We start from the raw sequence: 12,637 nt of genomic DNA, 5'->3' as shown, positions 1-12,637 counted from the left end.
TGAGTCTCCCCTTCTCCAGGCTGAATAAAAAAGGAGGTGTCCAAGCATCATCCCTTATTCCAAAAATCTACAGACTTCATGTTTATTCTAAATCTCTTGTCAGCATGGAAAGTATTCAGATGAAATTTTTTAAACAGCCTTTGACACTTACAGAACTTGTAAAATGGCAATGAGTCAAAAAGCAGCAAGCTTTTAAGAGTAAAAACAACTGGAAATGCTTTACAAGTGGAGCTATGAAAGTATTTTCACTGATTAAATGCCCACTGGTATTACATGCATATTTAAACCCAACACATGCATTTTGACATCTCCTGAACCAGTAATTTCATGGCTTAAAAAAAGAGAAGGCAACACTTGTACACTACATTACCTGAAATTCAGTGCCACTGAGCTGATGACAACTTTGTCATCCAATGAAGGTAGGTGTTGAGTTTAAATACTGATGCTTAAATGAAAAGCTTTTTTTTAAGGTTTATTTAACCATGGAATGGCAGGGGTTGGAATAGGCCTCTCTGGAGGTCATCTACTCCAACCTCCCTGCCAAAGCAAGGTTGCTTAAAGCAGGCCACGCAGGACTGTGCAGACAGGTTTTGAAAGTCTCCTCTCTGGGCAGCCTGTTCCAGTGCTCTGTCATCCTCAGAGTGGGAAAAAAAGTTCTGATATTGAGGTGGAACTTCCTGTGTTCCAGTTTGTACCCATTGCCCCTTGCCCTATCACAGGGCACCAGTGAAAAGGGACTCTCCCCTTCTTCACATCCACTGAGATCAGATCCCCTCTCAATCTTCTCTTCTCCAGACTAAACAGCCCCAGGTCTCTCATCCTTTCTTCATAAGACCGATGTTCTAGACCCTTAATCACCCTCATGGCCCTCCGCTAGATTCTCTAATATTTTCCTCTCTTGAACTGGGGTGGTAGTTTTAGGCTGATGCCTAGGAAATTTTCCACAGACCATGAGTAGAAAGTGGTAGAATGTTGGATGTAAAGGGAAAACAATGATAAGGTCTACATAATCACATTGGTCTGATAACTAAGATAAACTATCTTCTCTTTTTCTCAGCTCCTTGCTCTAGCTGATACAAGCTGGTGGCTGTTGCTTGGATGTTGCTGACCTTGGCTGCATTCTTCTTGTGGCTAAGTAACTAACAAGCTACTCTCTGCTCTTCTCTCTTGCTCTTTTCCCTAGTACAGGGCAGGGGGAAGCAATGGGTATTGCCCTGGTTTTGTCCAGGGAGGATCCTTGTGTTGTTTATAAATTGTAACTATATGTAAATATTGTGTATTTTGTACATATTCATTGCATTTCATATTTCTAGAGCTTAGTTTGCTTGTAAATACAGCTTCCTTTGCTTCCATCCCAAACTGAACTGGTCTGACCATTTTATTTTGGGGGGTAATTCTCCAAATTAGTTGGAGGGTAATTTCAACCCACCATAACTGGGGAGCCCAGAACTGGACAGAGTACTCCAGATGTGTTATCACCAGGGCAGAGTGGAAGGGGGCATAGAACCTCCCTCTACCTGCTGGCCACACTCTTCTTAATATGCCCCATCATACCATTGGCCTTCTTGGCCACATGGGCACATTGCTCTCTCATGGATACCTTATTGTACACCATGACTCCAAGGTCCTTCCCCATGGAGCTGCTTTCCTCTGTACTGATACATGTTGCTATTCCTCTTCAATGCAGACTCTTACACTTACACTTGCTGAACTTCATTAGGTTCCCCTTTGCCCAGTTCTCCAGTCTGTCCAGATCTCACTGAATGGCAGCACAGCCTTCTGGTGTATCAGCCAATCCTCACAGTTTTGTATCACTAACAGACTTGCTGAGGGTACACTCTCTCCCTTCATCCAGTTAAGATGTTGAACAAGACTGGACCCAGTACTGACCCCTGGGGAACATCACTTCATACAGGCCTCCAACTGGACTCTGTGCTGCTGATCACGTCCCTCTGGGTTCTGCTCTTTAGCCAGCTCTTAATCCAACTCACAGTCCACTCCTCTAACCCACACTTCTACAAGGATGTTACGGGAGATAGTGTCAAAAGCCTTGGTGAAGTCAAGGTAGACAACATGCAATGCTCTCCCTTCACACCATCATAGAAGGCCATCAGATTAGTCAAGCATGATTTCCCATTTGAAAACCCATGCAGGGTACTCCTGATAACTTTCTTTTCTTCCATGTACTTAAAGATGATCTCCAGAATGAGCTGTTCCATCACCTTTCCAGGGATGGAGGTGAGGAGGTAAATGTAAAAATGAAATCTATCACTTAAAAGCCAACAACTTCCTCCTTATTTCAGCTGCTGTACTCTTTTAATTTTTTATGTTCCTGTTGATAAACTGAAATGGAAATCACCTAAATAAGGCAAGTTACCAGAAATGGAATAATTCTAAGTCAGGTTTCAGAATGAATCTTTTTTGCCCATCCATCCTTTAACATGTTATCCATTCCATGTTCCAATCTCTCCTTGACTCCCAGCCACTAGCAAGATAATGCAGATGGTTAATGCAAAGCTGTTGAGATGCTCATCTGAATGCATATTCATCTACTTGGCAAGATCCTGCTCCAGCTCTAAGTCGATGAAAATCTGCATTACAATGTAGCTTGGGTCTCTTGCAGCCATGATATTAATGGTGCTGCTTAAGACAATGCCAGACAAATAGGAGGTAAATGAATGCAGCTGAGCTGGCTATGGCAGCACCCTTCATTTACACCTCTGAAAATAAACACATGAAACAAGTGTGCATTGGTGCCTCAGTTTTATTTCTGTGTTTTTGGAAGCAGAAACTGATAACAGGGTAACTTCACCAGATGCCATGGTGAAAGGATGCTCTGCAGGTGAATATTTGATACAATCACCAGAAAAAAATCAAAATTCCATCCTAAGCATGGCTTTAATAAATACAGGTGGCACTGCCAGCCAGTGATAGCTGCTTTTGTTCTGAGAATGTCTTTGTTCTGGCAGCTGGGAGAAGGAAAGAAATGTACTTAACAGGCAACACCTGAAAATCCTTCAAGGTAATAAAATATAGCAAGGGAAAATGGAAATGTAGAAAGCATTTCCTGAAAAAGAGAGGGCAGAAAGAAGTAGCAATGGAATCTTCTCTTTATCTCCAGTCAATTGACTTGTCACAGTGGGAAGGAGATTTGAAAAGGAAATTGCAAATTCTTAGCAGGTATGACTGGAGGAATTGAGTTAATAGTCAGCAATCAGTGTAGGTTCTGTAGGGTACTTAAAAATGTTAATACATGCATAGCCACAACTACAGAATGCCTGAGCTTTGTCTTGTTTGTAAAAAACAAATAGAGTAACAGTCAGTTTAAATCTCAAATGAAGATGGTAATTTTTTTTCACTCAGGTTGCTGAGGTTTAGGTGGTCTTCCATTAAAGAGGCCCCTCATTTCACTCTACAGTTGAGCTATATAAATTGTAGGTGCTCTTGATCTTTACAGTAGTGATCCTCCCAGTACCAACAGGATTCCATGTAGTATGTGCTTTAAGAATCACAGAATCACAGAATCACCAAGGTTGGAAGAGACCTCAAAGATCATCAAGTCCAACCTGTCACCACAGACCTCAGGAGTAAAGCATGGCACCAAGTGCCACGTCCAATCCCCTCTTGAACACCTCCAGGGAGAGTGACTCTACCACCTCCCTGGGCAGCCCACTCCAATGGCTAACAACTCTGTAAAGAACTTTCACCTCACCTCCCAGCCTAAACCTCCCCTGGTGCAGTTTGAGACTGTGTCCTCTTGTTCTGGTGCTGGTTGCCTGGGAGAAGAGACCAACTCCCTCCTGGCTACAAACCTCCCTTCAGGTAGTTGAAGACAGCAATAAGGTCTCCCCTGAGCCTCCTAGTTACTCACCATATGGAGAGATGCTTTGTATCACCATGTTAGCAGCATACAAATTATTTTTTAACTCCATTTTCATTACCATTTCTTCAAGCCATTTATGCTCACTAGCCTATTGTTTCACATGTCAAAAATGAATAGCAGCAGAGTATTCTGACTTGAGAGGCTGCTTTATCTGTTCACTGCAGATACAAATGAATATGATGACAATTCTATCAACAAAGCAGTTTAATTGAAGAGGGCAGGATAAGTCACTGCCTCTGAAGAAATATGGCTATATCCCAAAAGCCTTCTTAACTTTTCTAACACAACTCATACCTTCTCTCCACAGGTTCTTTTCATTACATTTACAAGAGGTCTCACCTGGACCACTAGTAGCTTCTCTTTCTAGCTGAAGAAAGCAGGTATTATAGGTCGCAGAAATTTGCAGGTGGGTAAAAGGCAAGGAAATTATGGAACCATGACAGTATAACAAATCTCATTTCCACAAGATTCTTAATTCCTCTGAGGAAAAGAGGAGCAGATCCTAGGAAGTACAGCATGACTGGATGCTCACACAGTCAAGAGACTAGTAATTTAGATTAGTTGATTTCTGTGTTGCTTAGAAACTTTTTTGTACTTACTGTAATTCTCTCATCTTTGTCATCCAGAGGGGTTCCATCTTTTTTCCATGATATAGTGGGTTCTGGGTGACCTCTTGGGGGCTGACATTCCATCACTGCAGGTTCACCCACGGCTACCATTACATCTGATGGATTTTGCCTGAAGTCATCCCTCAGAACTGAAAGAATAAAGAAAACTGAGTCAGAAATTACCCAATGATGTATCGACAGCACAGCAAAGGCCTTTAATGCTCCCTATTGTCACTTTACTTTATGTTAATGAACAATTCAGTTAACAAACTTAATTTAGCATCTCTGGACAGTCTCTGGTAGTTCCAGAGAGTAACACAGAAAAACCACTCACAATTCACACTTCAAACATAGAAGGCAAGTGACTAACACTGAGATAGGCGAAAGGCTGACACGGACATAAGACTGTCCACACAGAACTGCTGTCTCACTAACAGTACTTGGCACTGTGTCTGCCTTGAATGTGACCACAAGATTCTTGCCACAGCTGAAGGTGGCACAATGCCTTGTACTTAGGTAGAATGTCATGAAGGGAGAAGCACAGCAAAGATTGCTTTCTGCCCCTTTTCTCCTGCGATAGAAGGCTAGCCCGCCAGTAACTCAAAGGTTTAGGGTTCAAGATTGGCCACTGGCCATATGAATTGCACCCATCCCTGAATTTATGGCAAAATGAACAGACTAACTAAACTTCCAAGTTCTTTGATGACATTATAACATGCCAAACATTTGTGCAGCCTTAGCCAAACTCCTATTAGCAATTGGCTTGTTATTTTTCATGCAAAAATCTTGATCTCTGGAAGTCATCCATTATCATGAGCCAAGACCACAGCCTTCATTTGGCAGAAGTCAATTTTACTACCTTTTGGTAGGAAAAAAATAACAATTTATTGCAGCTTCATTACTGGAATTTGTTCTTTCCCATCCTTTGGCCAAGCCCAGGCATAAAAGACTCTAGCTGCCTCCAGGCATCTACTATGAGTTTTATTATAGTGTGATTATTTTTCTTTTTGGGGCAGGACGGACGTCATACTGTGCTGAGCAGACACAGGGGCAGTTTACAGGAATAATGGCATTCCCAAGTCTTGCCAAGTAAGTGGCATTAGGTTTATCTAAAAATAAATAACTCAAATGATAACAAATATTACACTGTAATCCTCTCCACTGCTGTTATTCCATGTACACTGAATAAATGATACAGTGATGGAAAGGGACATTATAACCAAAGGCCTTTGGGATTTTGACAAAGCTATCTGCTCCTCTTGCTACCTGCAAAGATCTGGTGTCAACAGTAAACAGTGCCAAGAATATGCAGCCAGAAATATATTCCCCAAGTCATGGACCACAGATATATGGACACTCTCTACTGAATAATGGTTTGGTTGTTAATGCTGCTTCAAAGTGTGGTGTGATTTATTGTCAGATATTAAGGAATGTGGGTGTGCTTACAGATTGCCAAGTACAGTACTGACATCAAATCCTTCCCCTCTGTAAGACCTTTCATTCTGTTAAGACCTTTTCAAAGGATCTGAGGGCAAACAGGTCATCTGCTTTGGGACAAAGATATATATCTTTCTCACACCTACTTCCTGAAATGCTATATAATCTAAAATGAGAAGAGGGAGTAAAAATAACTTCTGGGTTGTTGGTTTGGAGTGTTATTGGTACACAGCCCTGTCAATACTCAGTAGGACTGCCTTCGGGTGTTTCTTCTCAAGCACAGCTACCTTACATTCTGGTACTCTGTCATTCAGTAGCTACAGTCACAGGCCTGTGTGTCCAGCTTGGCCCTTTATTACATAATAGGAAAAGCTATTTATAACATAGGGAAAGTACCAGATTGATATATAAAGGCAGATGGGAATCAAAAGCAAGAATGTTTTACCACTGATCTAAAACCAGGATAAATGTCTAGAAGTCTCAAAGAACACCTGTGCACTAAGAAGGCTGAAGTCTGTTAAAGATTTCATCAGACTCCATCTGAATTTACCAATTCCCTCCCATACACAAGCACTCACTTTTCAAATAGTTGAATTATTGATGTTTCTAGATGCCTTGCAATAAGGAGATACTCATGCACAGAAAATGGATAATCAAGGGTAAAATGTCTCTGTCAGTTTAACAACACAAGCTAATGCAACAGAATGATAGGACTTAATGAGAAATAAAGAAAGGAAAACAGAAGGTTGGAATGGACTTCTGCAGGCCATCTAGTCTACACCAAGCTGTGACTGACTGACTGTGTTCTCCTGGAGGGATTAAGTCTCTCAAACAGACCTAGCCTGGAAAGTTTATTTAAAAAATAAACCAAGCAACATAAAATTCATAACCCCCCCATGCACCTATTCCTTGGGGTACAAAAAGCTGAGGAAGTATGCTCCATCTATGAACAAACAATTTCTGTCTCTAAAAGCAAAATGCATGGGTATTTCCCTTGTACAGACTAGGGAAAATGGAAACTGTTTTCAGCTGAAAATTTAATCCAGGTTACATCTAGAGGAAATAATATGTTCTCAGAAAGAAGAATGATGTCATTTTTAGTGAATCAGAAAGGTGAGTCAAAAGACCAATCCCTTAGCTTCCCCTCTGCTTTCCACAAAACATTAGTAAGTTTAACCTGCATTCTCTTACAGCTTCCTTACTACATTCTGCTAAATACTGATGCATCACAATTTGATATATCAAATGATCTGGGGTATGGGAGTGTTAAAACACTACTCACATACTCTGAAAATCTTACAGATAGTTCTTCAGTTTATACCAAGTATGGCATTAATAACCAGGTAAGACTTCTTGTGTTCCCAAGCAGCCCTGGAGCCATCCAGATTCAGTAAGTCATGTAGCGTAAGTGGCTAGGCTGATACTGCTGCTGCTGAAGTCAAGTATTTTTTCCTATTTACTTTAATAGAGACTCAGTTTGGCCTGGAGCCACTGGCCATAATATTACAGGTGGTTTGGGGTTTTTTCTACCTTCTTCAAACTGAAGAACATAAAAGAATAAGAAACAGAAGTTGACCAAGTTACCAAAAAGCTCTCATATATCCAGTTCCCAGTGCCAACAGAACATGAAAGTGCAACAGAGTATTTTCTGCACCACTTACTGCATGGCAACTCAATAAAAGGGGTGTTTTGACCCTAAGTAAGAAGTCTATTGTTACTGCTGAAGATTGTATCACTTGGATAAAGCTAAGTGATAAATAAAATGAAGTGCTCTTAAGCTTAAAAAAAATAAAAATCAATTAAGTGATCTGAATAAACCAAAAGTGTTTTTCTTGTCTGAAAGACCTCGTAAATCTAAGAGGAAAGCCTAGGAGATAGCACCTCAGATGGCTTTTAGCACCTTTGAAGCAACAAAGAAGTCTAGTTCTAGCATAATAAAACCAAATCACTTCAGTAATTTCTACACTCCTTAGTGTTAAATCAGCTTTAGAATCGTAATACCTTGTCTGTAAACCAAGGCATTGCAAAAAGCAACCAATGCTTAGCAGAATGCCTTAGGAGGACATCAAAGGTCTAGGCCATAGTTACATCAAAACAAGTTTGACACCCCCCTTACCCCTCTCCATTTACTATGAATTATTTTGGCTCTAACGTTACATAGTGAAATGCTAACAAAATGTAGTCCCTTGGAGGCTACTGCACAGATAGTCGTCACATAATTATTTTTGCAGCTGTAAAATAGATACACGCTCTGGGTTTTTGCCTCAGGCTCTGGCACTCTTGCATGAAGCTATAAATGTAAAGGTTTCTTCCCTTGAAGAAAAGAAAAAGTAATTTTTTTTTTCCCTTTTCTGTCCCTCATAGTCAAGGCTCTCTGTAAATTAAGAATACCTTTCCTTTTGAAGATAGAAGTATACTTTGTAATCCAGTACCGCATGTGCTTGCAGTCACCAAAGGGTCAAATCTCACCACATGTATCACTTTCTACATATATGCAGCTTAAAGGAAAATAGATAAATTAAGAGCATGCCTGCCTTTCTTTTTTTTCTTTTCCCTTTCCTTTTCTTTTCTTTTTAAACACAGTGTAGAATCTTCATAGACATCAACCTTCTCTCCCACATTGCTGACTTACTAGAGGCAAGGCTTTCAAAAATTGGACACTAATATTTTCTGAAATAAGAAGCTTCGAGCACAAGCTCTATGAGGAGAGGCTGAGGGAGCTGGGAAAGTTTAGCCTGGAGAAGAGAAGGCTCAGGGGAGACCTTATTGCTCTCTACAACTACCTGAAGGGTGGTTGTAGCCAGGAGGAGGTTGGCCTCTTCTCCCAGGCAACCAGAACAAGAGGACACAGTCTCAAACTGCACCAGGGGAAGTTTAGGCTCGAGGTGAGGAGAAAGTTCTTCACAGAGAGAGTTGTCCATTGGAATGGGCTGCCCAGGGAGGTGGTGGAGTCACCGTCCCTGGTGGTCAAGAGGGGATTTGATGTGGCACTTGTAGCCATGTTTAGTAGTCATGAAGTCTTGGGTGTCAGGTTGGACTTGATGATCCTTGAGGTCTTTTCCAACCTTACTGGTTCTATGACTTTATGATAATGACTAATGATTGCAATTATTGTCAATGCACAGCTAGGACAACTCAGTGCTCCTGCTATGCGAATTCTGAACTCCTGTATTTGTGCTGAAAACATTTTTATGCAACACTTGCTGAGCTAATCAAGGTTCAAGAGCAGCTTTTGAAACTCTTCTTAGAAGTCAACTACTCATACAGCCATTTAATATTATCTACTATTCAATCAATAAAACAACTGTACTTTTCCCTGACAATCTTTCCCCCAGAGCAGCAACCACTTGAGGATAATTTTCTATTGGCAAGCAAGGTAAGCAGAATCAGCATTTTTTGTGTAAATCCTAAACAGTGTTTTTGAAAATGCAGCACCCAGTGGTTTTGCCTGAAGTTCTTCACTGGCTAATACAAACAAATAAGCAAACGAACAAACAAAAGACTGGAGAGTGACAGCTGGGTGAAATGGAAGGGTAGGTGGACAGGGGTTTTTTATCTACCCACTGAAGATATTTTTAGAAGATTATTGCTAAATTTTGTCATTCAATAACTGTGATCTAATTCAAAGAAAAATACAGAAAACAGCAAGAAGAAGCCAACCAGAAAGCTCTTAGCCAATATGTGAAAAGAATGAATTTGTAAGGGACACTAATTGCCATCAGTCATTGTGGATATTTTGCCTGCACAGGTAGTATTATTTAAGAACTGGAAATAAGAAAATCTCCTGAAAATGTTGATTGCAGGTTGGTCTATTATAGAGACTTTGAGCTAGATCAGATCAAAGTAGCGCATCAAAATACACCCAGGGTCCATTGTCACCCAGTGAACAGAGGAAGAGGGGAAAATGAAGATATTGGGGGTTCAGTTTCATAATCAGGTCAAGACAATATTAATTCACTTCAATTCTTATAAAAGACATACTACAGACTTGCTTCCTGAGAACCCTCTTTCACTGTCCCAGACACAGCTCATGATTCTGCAAGGCTGGTTGTTAAAAACAGATCAGTGAGTCAAAGCACCATAAAATTACATTGCTTTTTCAGGATGAAGATCATTTACAAGTTTCTTTGTATTGCAGCACGTGCCTCAAAAATGGGGGGGGGGGGGGGGGGGGAAAGAAAGTGAAATAAATAAAAGCAATACTCCTTCCTCATATTGCTTTAGAAAACCAACTAAACCTCAGCAAATTAGCAACCTTGAACCCAGCAAACAAAACCATGCCAACATCAAACTATCATACTAAAGCTGAGCAACGCAACCTTAATGGCCCACTGCCCTGCCTTTAGGCCAATGTTGTTTAAAATCCCATATAATCGATTTATTTAGGTTTTTTAATGACACACACACACACACCCCCTTCCCCCAACAATTACATTACTTTAACTTTGGTAAATATATAGCAAGCATTTCAATGCTTCCCCTTTATTCCACAGCAAAACAACAGCGTTACAAAGCAAGTTTCCATACAATACTTAATCTAACTAATAAAAGAAGATGAAAAAACACAACAAAAATGACAACACCTGCTTTAAAATTATGTAAGACTAGGAAAACAAAAATGGGCTTCAGGAGTTCTAAACTCATGAATTTATAATCAAACTAATTATTTCTTAGACAGGACTGAGTTGTTATTCAAAAGCCGAACAGTTCCTGTAATTTAAGACCAGCAACGTTCCCTCTTCCCCACTGCCTACTGAACTTGTAATTCAAACCTACTGAGGCACAGCAAACATTTCTGACATTCAAATATATTATGTTTGTCTGTTAGATCAGTGCTTCAAAGCAGATGCTTAATTTTAATGACAATTAATTTAAGCATCGACCAGAACTATGGTACCTTGCTGAAAGATTTTACTGGCATGAAATTCACACAGTTGTCAGAGTATCATTTTTAGTACATGCATGCCACTAACAGGAAAGTGGTGCAGCACCTAATCAAATCAAAACAAAAAGTGCATGCATGATCAGATTTAAGTCAACATGTTACCAAAATGTACTTTAGACCTTATTAAACTACTTTAGAGTGCTATCTGGTTTGACCAAAAACTTGATCATTTACAAATGAGAAATATTCTTTGCTGAAGGCAATGCCCTAGAAGTTTCCATTCAGTCATGTAAAGTTTATGGAATAATGGGCTCTCTGAAAAAATAAATCAATCCTATCCTTTCTGAGGATGTTAAAAAAATGGTTAACACTGGTGTTAACTACAGTACATAGTGATCAAAATGGAACAGAAGGAATAAGGCTATAAATAGTCAGAAATTACTGTTGTGATCATCTAAAAAAAATCACCTCTGAGATGCAGGCAGTAAGTGCACACAGTGACTGAGTCCAGCAATATGGTACTGTTTCAAAAGATGTCTTCACTTTTACAAGGTTTCCAACAGGTAAGAAGTCACTTCATTTAGCAGCCTGCCTGCCTAGGGCTCCTCACTTGCAGCCTTCTCAGTTCTTAATCTGATTCCTACCTTGAAGCAATTTGACCTCACCAGTTGGATCTCACATCACCTTTCTCAGCTGGACTAAAAGTCTTCTAGAGGCAAGCACATGCCAATCAGTTCAGCATCTAGATCTCTAATCATCTTCCAGCCTTCTCTGAGCTTCAAAACAATATAAACACCAGACGTGTGGCCCAACAGTTTTAAGTCTCACACAGAGCCAGCCCTCCAAGGACACAGGACTTCCCCGATGACAGCCTAAGAATTCACATGAAATAGATTTCCAGATATAGGAGACTGCTTATTGTAAAGAGACTGATTGTAAAGGGATGACTACCATTTAGCTTATCACAGATCAGTGTTGAATCTTTGACTTTACATTTAAGGCAATATATTCACGCAGTGCTGTCCTGCTCTGCTCTAAACTCTGCTTTCTATCAAACCTCGCTATCTCAAAGCCAGGAAACCCTCAAAAGCACTTTCAAATCAAGTGGGATTTAATTCCTTAGTATTCATATATATTTGTATGAGCAAGTGTTGATATCCTTGACTTGAACCTTTGTAACTGAGATCACAGCATGCTATCTATTTGTATTTCAAAACCACCTTTTCAAGTTCAAAAAAACAAAGTTAAAGGAAACAACAAGCTCTCCTTCCCCCCCACCCCCACAAAAAACCCCAAACCCACAACTAAAAACCCAAGCCACAAACCAAACAAATAAACAAAACCTCCCAAACCCAAGCAGACACAAAACCCTCTACTAGTTTACGTTAAACAGCTGGTTTATAAACACTTCCTCCATAATGTCACCACAGAAGGAATGGTAAGGTTAATAAATGAGAGAAGACATTTTAAAAGGCATTTTCTTTTAATACTGAAACAATCCAAGACCTGCCTTTTGCCATTATGCTGTTTCTATTCCAAGTCTTTTATACAAGAGGACACAGTCTCAAGCTTCACCAGGGGAGGTTTAGGCTGGATGTTAGGAAGAAGTTCTTCACAGAAAGAGAGATTGGCCATTGGAATGTGTTGCCCAGGGAGGTGGTGGAGTCGCCATCGCTGAAGGTGTTTAGGAAGAGACTTGATGGGGTGCTTGGTGCCATGGTTTAGCTGACTAGATGGTATTGGGTCATAGGTTGGACTTGATGATCTCAAAGGTATTTTCCAACCTGGTTAATTCCATTCCATTCCATTCCATTCCATTCCATT

General features: G+C 40.2%; 1 protein-coding gene across 2 annotated transcripts in view; it reads right to left on the bottom strand.

Annotated features, from left to right (window-relative positions):
* Positions 1–12,637, bottom strand: part of ROBO1 (roundabout guidance receptor 1) — a 633,792-nt gene that overhangs the window by 119,537 nt on the left and 501,618 nt on the right. For both annotated transcript variants that reach the window (XM_068144423.1, XM_068144425.1), the window contains one exon: positions 4,483–4,640. In XM_068144423.1, coding sequence (XP_068000524.1) covers positions 4,483–4,640 — 158 coding nt within the window. The remainder of the gene's footprint in view (positions 1–4,482; positions 4,641–12,637) is intronic.

This window comes from Melanerpes formicivorus, unplaced genomic scaffold, assembly GCF_026170545.1.
Source record: "Melanerpes formicivorus ecotype bairdi unplaced genomic scaffold, bMelFor1.0.p_v2 SCAF_11, whole genome shotgun sequence".
Taxonomy (NCBI): Eukaryota; Metazoa; Chordata; class Aves; order Piciformes; family Picidae; genus Melanerpes; species Melanerpes formicivorus.
The sequence above is the reverse complement of the archived record's forward strand: the minus strand, read 5'-3'. Positions and strand labels throughout refer to the sequence as shown.